This window comes from Fusarium phalaenopsidis (genome assembly GCF_050370095.1).
Source record: "Fusarium phalaenopsidis strain FUZ10S chromosome Unknown contig_32296, whole genome shotgun sequence".
Classification (NCBI taxonomy): domain Eukaryota; kingdom Fungi; phylum Ascomycota; class Sordariomycetes; order Hypocreales; family Nectriaceae; genus Fusarium; species Fusarium phalaenopsidis.
In genome coordinates, this window is record NW_028145408.1 from 1,435,856 (window position 1) to 1,450,516 (window position 14,661).

A 14,661-nucleotide genomic window follows, 5' to 3' on the forward strand; every position below is an offset into this window, starting at 1 on the left:
CTTTTTTACTTCATTGTCGTGATATAGTACAGGTGGCTTTTGTACACAGGGCATCTCTCGGTGCCGTCCCTCTTCAAAATCGTGGATGTTAATACCATCACTTCTTCTCTGTCGGCGAGGCGTCATCGCTCGAACTTGCCTCCCCGTCCTGCTTCTTGGAACCCTTGCCCCAGTTGCCGCTCCAGACGTCCGCAACCTGCTCCATGATGATGTCGCCAATTCCTTTGCCCTCCTCGAACTTCTGTCGGTGCTCCTCTGCCCGCTTCTCCCGCCAGTCCTTGTCCTCGCCTCCCATCCACACGTCGTTGAGCTTCTTGGCTACGCCCGTCTTCTCCTCTTCTTGTGCCTGTTCAACCTTGCGCTTCTCCGCCGCTTCTCTCTCACGGTGCTCTCGGAGGAGCTGTTGTGTTCGCTTTGCGCCCTCGGGCAGATCGGTTCCGACGAGTGAGCCCATGCGGCCGCCGAACCGAGAGTAGATTGATGAGCCAGTGTACTCGTAGACGAGCTGGTTGGAGGCGATAGAGAAGGCACCGGCGAGGATCATGAACCGAAAGTCCATCTTTCGCGGCGGGAGAAGCATGGCGAGGGGTGCGACGATGACTCCGGCAATAGCAGAGTTGTGGATGAATTCGTTGCGCGGGGGCAGCGGGGGCTGTGTTTGAGTTTGGTCTTGCGACATGGTGGGCAAATCAATCGAATCTGGTATCGATGGTCTGTATGGTTCGAATTGAGCTTGGACAGTTCCTCTGGCAAAGATCGGAGTGGAAATGTTGGCGTCTATTCACGTCGTCGCAGTTTCGATATGGAGTTGAGGATGCGTCGATGGGCAATTCGGACAACTTTTTTTGCGGGTCAGCATCATCTGATTGGTCAGGACATCGATTTAAAGATACTTTTAGTCTCCGCCATCTTCGGTATGGCTAGAAGTACCATTTTCGCTCTAGGGTAAGTGGTATGCTCGCTCTTCGCTCTTCGCTCCTCGCTCCAACGTGGTTCGCCTTTCGCCCTAGAGTCGGGATAGCTATTTCGTATTGAATGAAATTTCATAATATGTGTTCTGATATAGTGGGATTTTTGTCTGTATGCTAGCAAGGGGCACTCTTCGGTAGCATTGTGAGCTGTTTCGAGATACTAGCCCGAGTGCTTCTATGACATGCGTCTCAGGCGAGTGAATAGCCATGTCATTGATGAAGGAGAACCACACTCGTCTGGCGCATTCCTACGTAGGCGAATATGTTCGCCTAGCTTCCAGCTCCCCTCTCACCCGGTAGTCAATATTAAGGGTATTAGCACGCAAACATAACGGCAACGGCGCGCTTTCTAGAATCCTTCTGGTGAGATCTAGAACACCAACCTCGTGAACGGATCAATCAAACACCATCCCAGCAACCCGGGACGACTGTATCCTACTGCAGCTCCGATCATCACCCCCCGCAATGACGGACACACACATGCTGTCACGACAACGTTCTGACGGTTTCAGCCGGCACGTGGCGCCTCTATCTTTGGACTCAGGGTAGACTGCCGAACCAAGCTGCCGGGGAACGAACGACATGTCCAACTCTGACAGCTGGCTGATGGGACGGGGGCAGGCGGACGGCATTTCCGGAACGGGACAGCTGGCCCGGCTATGCGTCCGTTCATTTCGCTGTTGGGGACGATGATGCCTGCTAGTCGATATGGAGATTGAACATGACAGCTCGGCTCTTGGACCACGAGTTCCTCTGCTGTGCATGCTATTTGCAGTAACGTGTCATGACTTAAGTTGTGTAGTTGCCTAGAGGACGCGCGTTTAACAATACGAAGCTGTACCCTTTGAAGCTGTTGTTCAGCTTGGATATCGTATCTCCAAGTGGAACCAAGAGGATTTGGTCCTGACATGACTTGTGAAGCCAGCTTCGCCTGAGACTACATGACAAGGGCATATCCAAAAGGGAGAACTAATAACACATCTTTACCCTCATACGGCCTAGGGCTGCTCGCATTCGCTTAAGCAATGCCCTGTCTGTTTCTGCCTGGGCCGAACGTTGTCGGCCGCCATCCTTAGCCTCGATTTGTTCGGAGCCGAATGGTTTGGAGCATGGCCGAAAGGGCTGAACCTTGCGGAGTCGACACACGTACCCGTACTATCGTGATCAGCGAAGCCGCCAAGTCTCAGGGACGTCAAGGGCCTTGGCAATTCCAGCGCGGTTAAGTTTTTACGCACGCTACACTACTCAAGTCCACCCCTGACCGTCTCAACAAGCTCATTGTCGACAGCGGCCGGGAAGACAGGCCCTCCCTTCCGGAAGGGTTTCGCTGTAGGTAGGGACGAGGGTTAGCCACCTACGTAGGGCTGGGCCGCCGGTGGGATTTACAGGGGGTTCACTGGGGACCCCCGAGATTGAAACCCGTCATCGCCTGATGTTGGCTCCTTCGTGAGGAACTTATGTGAGGAGGCCGGCGCAGCTCTTCTGGATCGACGCACTTGGCAGAGGCCAGTCCCAGGATCAGGTACATGATGTAAAATTGGAAAGGAGGGGCGCTCGTGTTAGTTAGCGATGGATGGGAAAACAGTTGATCGTGGCAGTGAAAAGAATTATCAAAAAGAGACGCCGCTGGCGACAAGTAACTAACTCAACGGCCCAGGGCATGATCGACCAAAGCACACGTGGAGTGGAGGGGGGAAGGGCTGGCATGTCAGGGGTTCGCCCAAACTATCGAAAGGCCCGGCTTCCAAGACGGACCGTGTGTCCCGCTTCGGCGAGGCATCTCTAGTCTAGTTGTTGGTTGGTGCCGTCGTCCCAAGATCTTCATTACTGTAAGGCTGAAGCTGTATGTGTGTAGCAGGAATGGAGATTGCGGTAATCTCCGGACAGACTGCGTAAAGACAGATCCTGCCAATGCCTTGATGTGTGTGACGTTGGCCTTCCCCGTAACACGAATAAGCATGAAAGGGAAGCCAAAGAACGGGGACGGGTTAATAAGCCGTCCCGTTGGACCTCGATCCTACAGGCCACCCACGAGGGGAGGATTCGATGGCTGGACACACAGAGTGGGGATGTCGTCTTGGCAGCACGGCGGGACAGGAGGAGTCTCGTCTCGCCCCGTCAGTGGAAGTTGCCGTGCTTTACCGCTCGCGTCAACTTGAGATGAGATAGATACATGCGCATACATGCGCAGCTGGAGGATGGGATAGGATAGCTGTGATGAGACACGAGACGCTCGCGCGACTGCAGCCACGCAGAGCATGACGTCTGGTGTTGCCCAGCAGGGCTAGCTACAGTACCTCAATGGAGGCAAGGGATACGGTACGAGATTGTATCCGACAACTACCTTGTCCGGTGCATACTCGAGGCTTGGCAGTGAGGAGATGGGACGTGGATGGCGGCATTGATGGGATGGATGTGATCCAAGACAGCCACACTCGTATGCCGTAGGGCTCTCCCGCATCTAAATCTGGAAAGCCTGGGCTCAAAAAAGAACTCATCGACCTTGTCAGATCCTTCCTACCCGGACTATCTCTTCCTTAGCTTGATGAATCTCTGCTGCCTGATGGTGTACGTACGTCGTTCTCGACCGTTGATGCCCTGGTAGGATCGTGGCTGTACTGGAGTCTCAGGTCCAGTTCTAGCCCGCCAAGTCCCTGCGTCGAGCAAGCAAGCAAGCCAAGCAGTGATGTTTGAAGCATCCATTGGAAACAGTCGGTGACTGAAAAACAGGCGGCTATGGTCTACGACTCCACCAACGAGAATCCTTCCATAGTGAGGTCTAGAGTTGTTGTAGACAGAGATTCTGCAACTTCATCTGCCGTCACCACTGCACCTTGAGGATTACGTAGGTACCCATGGCACCCATGGCAGCAGCCGCGCTGGGGGTCTATTAACCCCCCAATGGAGACGGCCACGGATACCATGGATGTCCCAACTTGGAATTCGCCGAGCAGGATACCTTTCTCGAGCTGGAACATACAATCTTCAATGGACGGGGATATGTCGGAGGCATCCAGTCTGCCAAGATGGATCTTGGGGCCGAGACTATGCGTCTCTGGAAAGGGTGAACAAGAGTCCAACAAGTCTTGGTCTTGGATCGCAAGAGTTGTTAGTTAATCAATGCACATGGTTGCTTACTCGAAAAAGAATGAATCTCTTGGTCATTGTCTCAGAGCTAGACGTCAAAGAGCGCCCTCACCCCCGGCCGTCACTGCGCTAACAGCGCCCCTAACAAAAGCAGCGAGCGTGCCGCCTCCTGATTCCAATGGAATCCGAACCAGCGCCAGTCCAGCCCGGCCTACCTAATTAGCCCAGCCCAGCGTCTGGGCTCCGTCTCCATCATGGCCGCCGCTGCCCCTTGTGCTACCAACACTAGGAACGCACCAAGCGCCCCTGTCAAGTGTCAGTGCTGACCCGCGCGGGCTCCAAGCCAGGGGGTTCCTCGATGGAAGCCAACAAGGAGGCAACCCTACTGCTAGGCCCGGGGCGAACAATGGAGCCCAGCCCACGAGCCCGCGCTAACGAGATGCGCTAGAGCGGCCTCGGGGCGCGGTACATGCGCTGAAGGCATGTCCATCCACCATGGATCTCATCAGACATGGACAGACAGCCTATTAGCCTGCTACGGAGTGGAGGAGGAGAGACTCCTCCTGCTGAGTTACATACATGCTGGGGACGAAGACGGGAGCCCCCGTCAAAAGGTTCCAGTCCCATGGACGGGATGCCATCCGTCCACTCATCCGATCCCATGGCATCCCCATGCGGAAAGGCATCACAGCTTTCTCCAAGCATCCATCCTGGCTCGTTGCGTGGCCCTGCGCCTAGAAAGTCAAGTATCTGTAGTTAGTAGGCAACTACCTATAGCATGGTCATCAAACACCCTGCAGAGGTGTGTACGCGCTCCGAGCACTCGCCATGGCATAGCATGGCTGTTGCTTGCGTCTAGCAATACGTCTTGCAGCGCCTGTCTCGCCTGTCTCGCCGCCATCACTCGTCTTAGTGACGGTTACACAGACCATGCTACTCCCAGTTTGGCAGACCCGGCGTGGGTTGGGTTGACGGTGGGAATAGCGAGCAGGCGAGATGCGCCCAGAGGAATCCACACGACGATCCATGATCCATCTTGTGCTTGATTGACTGACCCTTCTGACGCTGGGGAGGGGGAGGGGGGGCCTTGCTTGCATTTCCATCCTCCGGGCTGTTCCTCTCCCCACAGCGAACAGCGAAGGACGAGGATGAAGACGCGGCCATCTCTTGGTGTCTGCCCTATCCCGTCTAGCTAGCTAGGGGAGGTCCCTCCTGCTCTGGTCTGGTCTGGTCTGGTGCTTCCATGTCTTGCTTGTTTCTCTGCCTCGAGCCCGTGTTTGGTTCTGGTGTCTCCGACAGCCGCTGCGGCAACTCGAGCCAGAGGAGTGATATTGGCTCCATCGCGCTTGTGACGCTTGATCTGCCCCCGGGATTCCATGACCCAGCAGAGCTATAGAAAGGGCTGGAGGCGCCCGTGAGCCGGCTTCCCTTGTGCTTGTACTTGTCTGTGTTGAGCCGTCGACTTGTTTTATTCTTTTCGTGACGACTTCTTCCACTTCTCCTCCTCCTCCCGTCCTCTCCTGACCTGTCTCTTTTCCCACTCTTCGGCCCCCCATCTTCATCTTACTCCCTCCACCTTCACCATCTTATCTTCCCTGTCACAGATGCCCCTGGCCATCTTTCTGACTATTCGCTCTTGACCCCTGGCTCCCAGCCATCTCGGCCGAAACGAGTTGCGCTAGAAAACGTGCTGGGCCCTGGAGCTATCGTGGGGGGGAAACCGGCGATCCGAAGCTAGGTGTTCGAACCAACACTCTGAGTCTTGTCTTGTCTTGTCAGCCGGGTAGTAGCTGTTTGTTGAATCGAACCCATGGCCGAAAGCTGGATAAAAGAGGAATCCATATCGCCTCGACCCGCGAAAGCGGTACAGGGAGAAGAAGCAGAAGCGGGTTCAGATCGGGGTATCGATCCGACCCCGGTTGTGCCTTCCTCTGGGTCGACAAATCCAAACCCAAACCCAAACCCAACTGGAACTCCAACATCAGCAACCACGGCCCCCCCGGCCCTTCCACCTTTTTTGGAGGCTCAGCCGTCTTCAAGTTACTCTTTGGATCTCTCCACCTTCGGCAGCTTCAACACCATAGATAATCCGTATATAGAAAGCAGCAGCAGCAACATCTCTCCCGCCTCTAGTAACCCAGTTACTCCTGTCACCAGCGGCGACCCAAATATCGCCTCCAGTACTGCTTCAGCGGCAGCCTCTTCTTCTGGACCCGCTGCCGCTTCTTCAGACTCTGCTAAGACCTCATCAACTGGTAAAGCACCCGTACAGCTCAAGCCAAAACGTGTCCGGACCAGCAAGCCAAAGGTGAAGACAGGATGTACCAACTGCAAGTTCGTCTCCCTCCCCCTTCTCGCGCACCCCCTCATCGCTTGACCCCTTCGCCACTTCGACACGATCGTGTCCAGAGTCTTACACCGGTCCTTGTACAGGCAACGAAGAGTCAAGTGTGACGAGGCTCGTCCAGCCTGCACGAACTGTGTTCGAAGCAACAAAGTCTGCACTGGCTACCCACCCCCTAGCCGCAGCGCTCGCCCCTTCGAGGAGGTCCGAATAGCACCGAAGCCCATGCCAGCTGGCGAGACTCAGGCTACTCCAAGCACCGCAATCGTTCCGCTCCACAACGACTTTCATCTGCCACCTCGTCGAGCCCGCCAAAGAACGTCATTAGCGACACTGAGGACCGCCTCTCCCGGGACACCATCTGCATCTCCTACCACTTACCAGCCTTCCTTGGGTCTGCAACTACCGTCAAACGAGGGCTTCTACTTCGAAATCTTCCGGTCGTACACGGCTAGCGAGCTGTCAGGCTTCTTCGACAACTCCTTTTGGACTCGCCGCGTCTTGCAGGAATGTCACGCCGAAGATGCCATCAAGTGCGCCGTCATCGCCCTGGGTGCCTTGTATCAGACCCTTGAGCAGACGGCCGAGCCAAATGCGCATGCTCGTCCTGGGTTGAGCGCTGATGCTCGTGCTGAGATGGTCAGGAGTCACTGGCAGGTGGCCATCAAGCGTTATTCCGATGCGTGCAATGCCCTCGTCAAGCTGAACAGCCAGGACCAGAGATCACACAAGGTTCTCATCATGGCAAATGTGCTATTAGCCTGCTTCGACTCCTTTATTGGAGACCATAGGCAAGCAATCCACCAGATACAAACAGGGCTCTCCTTACTCAACACCTTTCGTGCTCAGCAAAGGGAACGACTATTACCGGCCGCAGAAGACCCCGTCGAAGAGGAGCTCGTTACTATCTTTACACGTCTGGCAATACAAGCGAAATCCTATGATATGGCCTTCCACTTCCCACAACCCTTTAGCATTCGACTCAGCTCGCCCCCACAACCGCAGTCCCCCGGTTCAAGTCGCCCTAGCTCTCCTCCGCATGAAGAGCCTTGGACTATCCCCGAAACATTCACCTCGGTCCTCGAAGCCCGTATAGCCTGCGACATGTTGAATGCGAGAATAATGCGGTATATCGAAGGGTTATTCGCCATAAAAACGGACCTCAAGGGCACACTCCCTCAGTCGTGGAGAGATTATGGCCTCCAGTTCAGGGGTCAGATCGAGACTTGGTACAGTGCCTTTGACAGCATATTCCAGTCACGGCACAGCCCATCTGTCAATCCTCAGGAGAAGGCTGGTATTGCTGCCCTGAAGATGCTGGCAACGAACGGGCAAATACTATACCTGATGATGTTCAGCGACAAAGAGTCGGATTTTGATGCTTTCCTCCCTCAGTTCCGGACCATGGTCGAGTTGGGTTTCGAGATAATTAGTGACGAGGAGCGACGTGCCGCCCTTCGAGACTGCCCTAGCCCTGAGCAATGTCAACACCAACAACACCAGCATTGGCAGAGCCAAGACTTCTTCTCGAGCGGAGGATTCTCAGCTCCCCACATCAAGCCCCGGTTTGCTGCTGATCTGGGCATCATCGCCCCCCTTTTCGTTGTGGCAACCAAGTGTCGTGACCCTGGGACTCGACGACAAGCTATTCAGCTCCTGCGCAGTAGCGCCCGTCGCGAGGGTATGTGGGATAGCGAGATGGTGGCACATATCAGTACCTGGGTCATGAACCTTGAGGAATCAGACTCACTTGCAATGGGGGTAGAGTCATTCCCGAGCGATGGCAGCGCGAGACCTATTCCACGAATAGTCCCGGAAGAGAAGCGTGTAATGATACGCTCGGTCGACTTTGACTTGCGTGCCCGAGTTGCAGAGTTGCAAGTCGGCACTCGCGGTCTCCAACCTGGGTTGCCCGATCCCAAGTTCCGGCAGACTCGGCTCACATGGTGAGCGTTTGATATAGAAGGCCGATTGGTTACATATAAGATTATTAGATCCCTCATCTAACCCACCTGGACATGGTTGGTCTGTGGGATATGGGCACTCTGTACATGTCAATGCATAATGTAAAAAAGTTGAAGCGTTCAAGCGCCGTATAAAGACAATGTTAAATAGACGGACACTCAAGAAAGACGTTTGATGTTTATTGTGCCCAACACAGATTATATCCACCAACGCCATGTTAAGCCAAGCAATTCTACACAAGCAATTATTCAACTGTGATCATAGTGGTGGTAGTTCCTCTCGGCATATAGGGCACTGAAGCCGGAACCTCATCCAACCCTCAAGACATGCGCTATGGAAAATGTGCCTGCAGGGCGTAACCATGTATAAGCGGCGCGCAAAAACGCCCGCCACTCCTGTATCCTCATCCTCGGCCGTGAGCACGGGGACCTCGAGGACCTCACGGCAGATGGCGCAGTCAATGCTCCGGGTAGAGCTTCGCTTCTTACTGCCGTCGTCGCCGGAGCGAGCCCGTTCGATACCCGGGGTGTCGTCAGCGACAAGACCAATGGGCAGGCCGCCAGCCTCGAGGCCGTCTTCTCGGAGGACGGGGTGGTAGTCCCAGGCATCAGGGGTCCAGCCGGCTGGGACACCAAAGCGTGGACCGATGACGTCCTGAGCAGCGAGGATAATGAGCTGGATCCAGAGCCATGCGCAAAATACGAGGAAGGCGTGACGGTCGGGTCTGGCATAGAGAAAGTTGTCTTCCTTGGCCCAGAAGTAGGCGACAGGGAGGAGACGGAGGATGGACTGGCCGAGGACGAAGGACCATGTGAGGGCGCGACGACAGTTTCGGCGGGTGTTGCGGTAGATCTGGGGAATCCAGAGCGAGAAGTACAAGAATATGCAAAGATTGAGGAACAGGGAGCGGAGGCTGGGATACCAAGTTGAGGAGGAGATAGCCAAGAAGATGATACACAAGGAGGTGAGTATAAGGCGGCTGATGATGCTCTGGAATGATTGGGGAGGAGGGGGTGTGCGGTCGGCGGTTGTAGCTCCAGGCACTGGAGTTGCGGAGGCGGCAATCTCGGCATCAACGTCCTGATCGGATGGGACAATGACGGGCTGAGACGGCGGCGGACGTATCGCCGGCTGTCTTGCGGTTACCGGGGCCGGGAGGAGTGAGCCGGTGCCGGTGCTGGTGGGATTCGGGGTGGCCGAGGCCGGCGTGCTATCGGGGCTGCTGGTGGAGGTGCTCGATGTCTGGTCCCGGTCACGACGCGGACGTGCCTCGGGAAGTTGAACTTCATGGATCTTGGCCAAGAAGCTGCCCCCGATGGTCATGGACAGGAACGCGGCAAACAGGAGTGCCAGCGTGGGTAAGAAGGTAGCAGCAGCTGAAGAAACCCACGTAGCAGCGGCAGTAAAGGTCATGCCGTCAACCATGATCATCGTGGCAATGGTCCAGAAGCTGACGCGACCCATAGTCGAGGGTGTACACGATTCGCGCATCTGGTTCTTGAGCAGATTGACTTGCGCAAAGACGATGACGGCGTAGACTAGAATCCACGTCTTCACCTGGTAAATCTGCACCTCCATCTTCATGCCGGTGAGATGTTGGGCCTCACTAGGGCTAAAGTCAGGGGGTCCTTTAGTCTCGAGGAAGAACCCGCAGTCTGGAGAGTAAATGACGGCGGATATCTGGAGCTTGGGAATCTTGGGAATCGGCGCGCCCACCGGTGACTGTAACTCTGATTCAATTGCATCAATGATTGACTCCATGGCGTCTCTGGTTGGCTCGTTCGGGTCCAGGTTGAAGTGTTGTCGACTGGGTGGGTAGACTTGGGCGTACATGATGTACTCGCAATGTGGTGATGGGTTGGTGGTATACATGGGATTCTCAAGATCCGATGTCCATGGAACCGTCTGGTCGACATAGATGTTTTCTTCCTTCCTTGCAATAGTCCGGGCGATCGACTGGTTGAGTAGTCTCTGGCTGGACTGGAAGAAGTCTTCACTCGGTGCCAGGTGTGGCAGACCGAATATACCCTCGAACTTCTCGCTTGTAGTTGTCATCAAGATGACACCCTGTCGTGGCCAATGGACACCCCATAGCTTCATCTCCCAGTCATGGCCTGAACCCAACATATCCTCGACAGTCGTTGTGCCCTTGACACTTCGGATGAGACCACCAGCGACAGGTGTGTTGGTTTGAGCTGGTAGTTGCTCGTACTCGTTGACCGTCTTGTTCCCTTCGAGTCGTAACATCATTCGTCCCGAGGTGCCAGTAATGTTGCGTGCCCAAGGGACCTCGTCGCCTATCCAATCCATCCCGGGAGCAACTTTGGTGAGGTTATAGCTGTCATACCCTCTAGCCGCAGAACCTTTGCGCTTCACCCACTCACCTTGGACTGTCCCTGACGCATTCATCCAAACTGCATCCCCCTCTCCAGCATCCCAAAGATTCTTGCCTCCGACCGGCGGTATGGCATGTCGACTGAATTCCAAGCTCCTCTCACGGAACCGATTCAAGTCTTTCCAAGCAAACTTGTCCTCCTCGCGGAACCCCGTAAGATTCAAGTAGGAAGGCTTAGTCTTGGATCCCTTCTTCGGAGCAGGGGTAAAGTCCCCCCAGCGCGAGGCATTCAACACGTCGAGCGCATCGTGAAAGCGGCCCAGTCTTTCCGCGGCCAGGTCAGACAATGTGAGAGACTGACTCGAGTAGTCGCCCTCAGGAAAAACGAGCCAGATAATAAATATGATGAAGGCGATCGTGGCGATCGGATGCTGCGCTTGCGGCATGATGACCCGCGGCGGCACGCGACTACCGCTGCAACATGCTAGGTCTGCTAAGGACGATGGTGACTGCTGAACGGCCCCTCAAGAAAATAGTTAAGTGTTTGTTGATGGTTGATGTGATGGCGCGTGTTTCAAGATGGATGTCAATGATATGAGTGTGAGTGAGCTGCCTTCACTTGCAGACGGCCATTTGTGAGCGTGGTACGTATCCGTTCATGACGGAATGTGCCAGGTGGGCCTGAGGTGCCCGCAATGCGCCTGCCCCCCGACCTCCCTCCACTGGCGGAAGCCGAGAAACGCCGTATCCGCCGGGGCCATTCACATCAGTACAGAGGACACAGTACGAATACGGGCCATTTCTATCAACAGCCACTGAACAAACAATCCCACGACTACCTAAGCTACAACCCAAGGGGGGGAAAAGGACGCACACTTGCAACACAAACAACCCAGTCTTTTTCTCCTATCCTCTCTTTTTTCCGTGGTCGCTCCTAGAGACGACAGGCAATTGTGAATAGACCACTCTCGTGCCACCCTCGTCGCAACCAAAACAGAGAGCATCATGGCTAGCAACGACCCCAAGTCAGAGACCCCTGCAGGCCTCAAGCCTGAGAACGTATGTGCTATTGTCCTCTCGACTCTGCTCGCCCACCATTCAGCAGCTTTGATGCATGCCGTGTTACACACGACCAGCTGCATCAGAGAAAGCGCCGACTGCAGAGTGCCCCCATGGCCCAAGTCTCGACGACGCCACTGACCATCCTCCCTCCTGTAGTCTTCGGATGATGCTCGTGCCGATGTCACAGCCGCCGTCGAGGAGCTCCTCAACTCACTGTCCAACAAGTTTGCTGGCGTCTCCTCAGAGATCTTTGCCAAGAGTAAGTCTTCTGCCCGCAGTCATGCACTCTGCCCCACGCTGACCTTGCAAAGTGGATGAGATGTCTCGGAGGCTCGATAACCTCGAGGCAGCCCTCCAAGAAAGCAAATCCAAGGACGGAGGCTCGACAAAGTCGTAAAGCGCATTTACTGTCCAATTGCGGGGCGTTTGGGTTGTTCTTCACGAAAGGTGGTTGGTCTTCACGCATAGAACGAAGCTGCCTCATTGTTACGTTATTTCAGTCATGACATCAAGTAACCAAAGACTCTACTATATAAGCCTTGATGATTTTGTACTCGCTTTCTCTTGCCTTTTGTTGTTCACATTCCTAATCCTTTATAGCTCATCCTTGAGCTCCTCGACCTTCTCCTCAATCTTCTCCTCGGCCTTCTCGAGGAACTTGCGGAGGACGTTGGTCTTCTGCTGGATCTGGTCTCGCTTGGTCGGGGCCAGCCCGCCCTTGGACAAGATGCCATCCAGTCGGGTGAGCTCCTTGGACGCCCAGTCGTTGTTCTGGCTAAGCTTATCAAACACACGGACGTAGTACTCGGCGTACTTCTGCTGAATAGCATCTGTAAGGCCTTCGACCTCCTTCTTGACCTCGGCGGCAACCTCAGCAAGAGCGGCGCCACCGGCAATCTTGGCGACAAGAGTGTCAAGAGACTCAACAGTACCAGCAATGGCATTCAGGCCACCGCCGGGAACACGGTGAGTTCCAGCGTGCTTGTTAACCCAAGCAAGGATGGCCTCCTCGCTGCGACCGCCCTCGTAGGCGACAGCCTCCTTGCTGCCGGCAGGGAACCACTTGATGGTGGGGTAGGACTTGACGCCCTGCTGCTCGGTGACGGCCTTGCTGTTGGGAGCCTCAGCATCAACCTTGGCAATCACAACATTCTTGTCGTTGACGAAGTCGGTCGCAACATCCTCCCAGGTGGGAGCAAGGTTCTTGCAGTCTAGAGAAACGAATGAGTAGAGTTCGCCAGCAATTCACCCAAGGGAACACTTACGGCCACACCAAGGAGCGGTAAAGGCAACCAGGACGTTCTTGTCTCCACCAATGGTCTCGGCGAACGAACCATCGTTCAAGATGGCAACCTCGCTGGGCAGCTCAAGCTTCTTCTTGGGCTTGACACCAGTCTTCTCAACAATAAACTCGGTAAGGCTCTCGAGGTCGCGGCCAGACTTGTACTCCTGGGGCTTGTCGCTCTTTCCGTCAAAGAACTTGAGGGTCGGGAAGCCCTGGATGCCGAATCGCTTTCCGAGCTCGCGCTGGGCGTCGGCGTCGACCTTGGCGATCTGGACCTTGTCGGTGTGCTCGTAGGCAAAGGCAAGCTCCTCCCAGACGGGGGCGAGCTTCTTGCAGTGGCCGCACCACGGCGCAAAGAACTCGACGAGCGTAGGCTTGCCGGACTTGAGGACGATCTTGTCGAAGTTGGAGGGGAGGAGCTCGATAACGGCCGACTTGGCTGCCACTGTAGCAGCGAGGGCCGAGAGCACGAAGCTCTTGATCAAGACCATTGTGGATGGAAGGCCTCGAGGAAGTTGACTTTTACGAAGGAGATGAAGTAATTGGATGAAGAAGAATAGAGCTGATCAAAAACACAATCGTAAGATGAGCTTTGTTGCTCGGTGGTTGCTTGGAAATCCACCCGAGATGCCAGCTTGCAACGGAATAGCCCTTGTAGGTGAACGGACCGGTGAGGTAAGCGGGACGAGCTAAGGCAGGGTGAGCTCCCGCCGCTAGCGCTACTGTCGTCACCTTGAAAGGAGCACGTGACATAAGACACAGCTCTGGTCACGTGCAGGATGCCCCACGCTCACCCTCGTCTGGGCTGGGGCTGCGGAACCCTCCAATCGGTGCGCAGTACGTCTCGTTGAATTCACACAAAATTTCCCGCCGAATTTCAACCCTCGCGAATTCAACCATCCCGCAAACTCCAGCTTTCGGTCATCCCCCCCAAGCACCGCAACCATGTCTCACGAAAGCGTCTGGAACTCGCGCCCCCGAAGCTACGGCAAGGGCTCTCGCAGCTGGTACGATTTATCTCCTTCCTCCCCGGCCGCGAAAATCCCCAAGCGACGGGGGAAACCTCGATGACAATGCCCGCCTCGAACGAAAATATGCTGACATTCTCTCGCTCTGTAGCCGCGTCTGCAAGCACAAGGCCGGTCTTATCCGCAAGTACGACCTCAACCTCTGCCGTCAGTGCTTCCGTGAGAAGGCCAAGGACATTGGCTTCAACAAGGTGAGTTTCGAGCGAACACGATATTCCCCTACCCAAGGGGCCCCGACAATAAGAGGCACGAATGGAGACTGACCGATCGTCTCTACAGTACCGATAAACGATCATCATGACACCAAGTTTTCTCGGTTAAGGGGGGGTTGTTGAGAGAGAACAAGTAGTGGATGGGGGAACTCTCGGCAGAAAGTCAAGGCCTTGCGCACAAAAAAGCACTCGGAGGGCGGCCGCTTGGAACAGGAGTTTTATGGCTTGCTTGGGTCCCTTAGGAAGATCGTGCGTCTGACGAACATCCTCCGAGGATAGACGAATACCATTGCATTGGACCTCACATGTCTGTGTGTCCGGACTATCCTCGTCTGCCAACATGACTGGATTATGGTTATGAAGCGTGTCGGT

General features: G+C 55.1%; 5 protein-coding genes across 5 annotated transcripts; 2 read left to right on the plus strand and 3 right to left on the minus strand.

The window, feature by feature from the left end:
- Window positions 1-97: 97 nt before the first annotated feature.
- On the minus strand, window positions 98-679 carry LRP88_06031 (uncharacterized protein; the record flags this gene model as incomplete). Its single annotated transcript, XM_083242573.1, has 1 exon — window positions 98-679. The coding sequence occupies one exon, from the start codon at window positions 677-679 to the stop codon at window positions 98-100; it is 582 nt and encodes a 193-aa protein (XP_083101509.1).
- A 5,396-nt stretch (window positions 680-6,075) lies between these two features.
- LRP88_06032 (uncharacterized protein) lies at window positions 6,076-8,352 on the plus strand (the record flags this gene model as incomplete). The annotated part of the gene is made up of 3 exons (XM_083242574.1): window positions 6,076-6,392; window positions 6,492-6,658; window positions 6,710-8,352. The coding sequence occupies 3 exons, from the start codon at window positions 6,076-6,078 to the stop codon at window positions 8,350-8,352; spliced, it is 2,127 nt and encodes a 708-aa protein (XP_083101510.1).
- A 323-nt stretch (window positions 8,353-8,675) lies between these two features.
- LRP88_06033 (uncharacterized protein) lies at window positions 8,676-11,148 on the minus strand (the record flags this gene model as incomplete). The annotated part of the gene is made up of 2 exons (XM_083242575.1): window positions 8,676-8,698; window positions 8,856-11,148. 2 exons carry the CDS (start codon window positions 11,146-11,148, stop codon window positions 8,676-8,678), a joined length of 2,316 nt encoding a protein of 771 aa, XP_083101511.1.
- Window positions 11,149-11,707: 559 nt separating this feature from the next.
- Window positions 11,708-12,161, plus strand: LRP88_06034 (heat shock factor binding protein 1-domain-containing protein; the record flags this gene model as incomplete). Its single annotated transcript, XM_083242576.1, has 3 exons — window positions 11,708-11,761; window positions 11,921-12,023; window positions 12,076-12,161. The coding sequence occupies 3 exons, from the start codon at window positions 11,708-11,710 to the stop codon at window positions 12,159-12,161; spliced, it is 243 nt and encodes an 80-aa protein (XP_083101512.1).
- Window positions 12,162-12,358: 197 nt separating this feature from the next.
- LRP88_06035 (thioredoxin-like protein) lies at window positions 12,359-13,540 on the minus strand (the record flags this gene model as incomplete). Its single annotated transcript, XM_083242577.1, has 2 exons — window positions 12,359-12,975; window positions 13,030-13,540. 2 exons carry the CDS (start codon window positions 13,538-13,540, stop codon window positions 12,359-12,361), a joined length of 1,128 nt encoding a protein of 375 aa, XP_083101513.1.
- Between the last annotated feature and the right edge of the window lie 1,121 nt (window positions 13,541-14,661).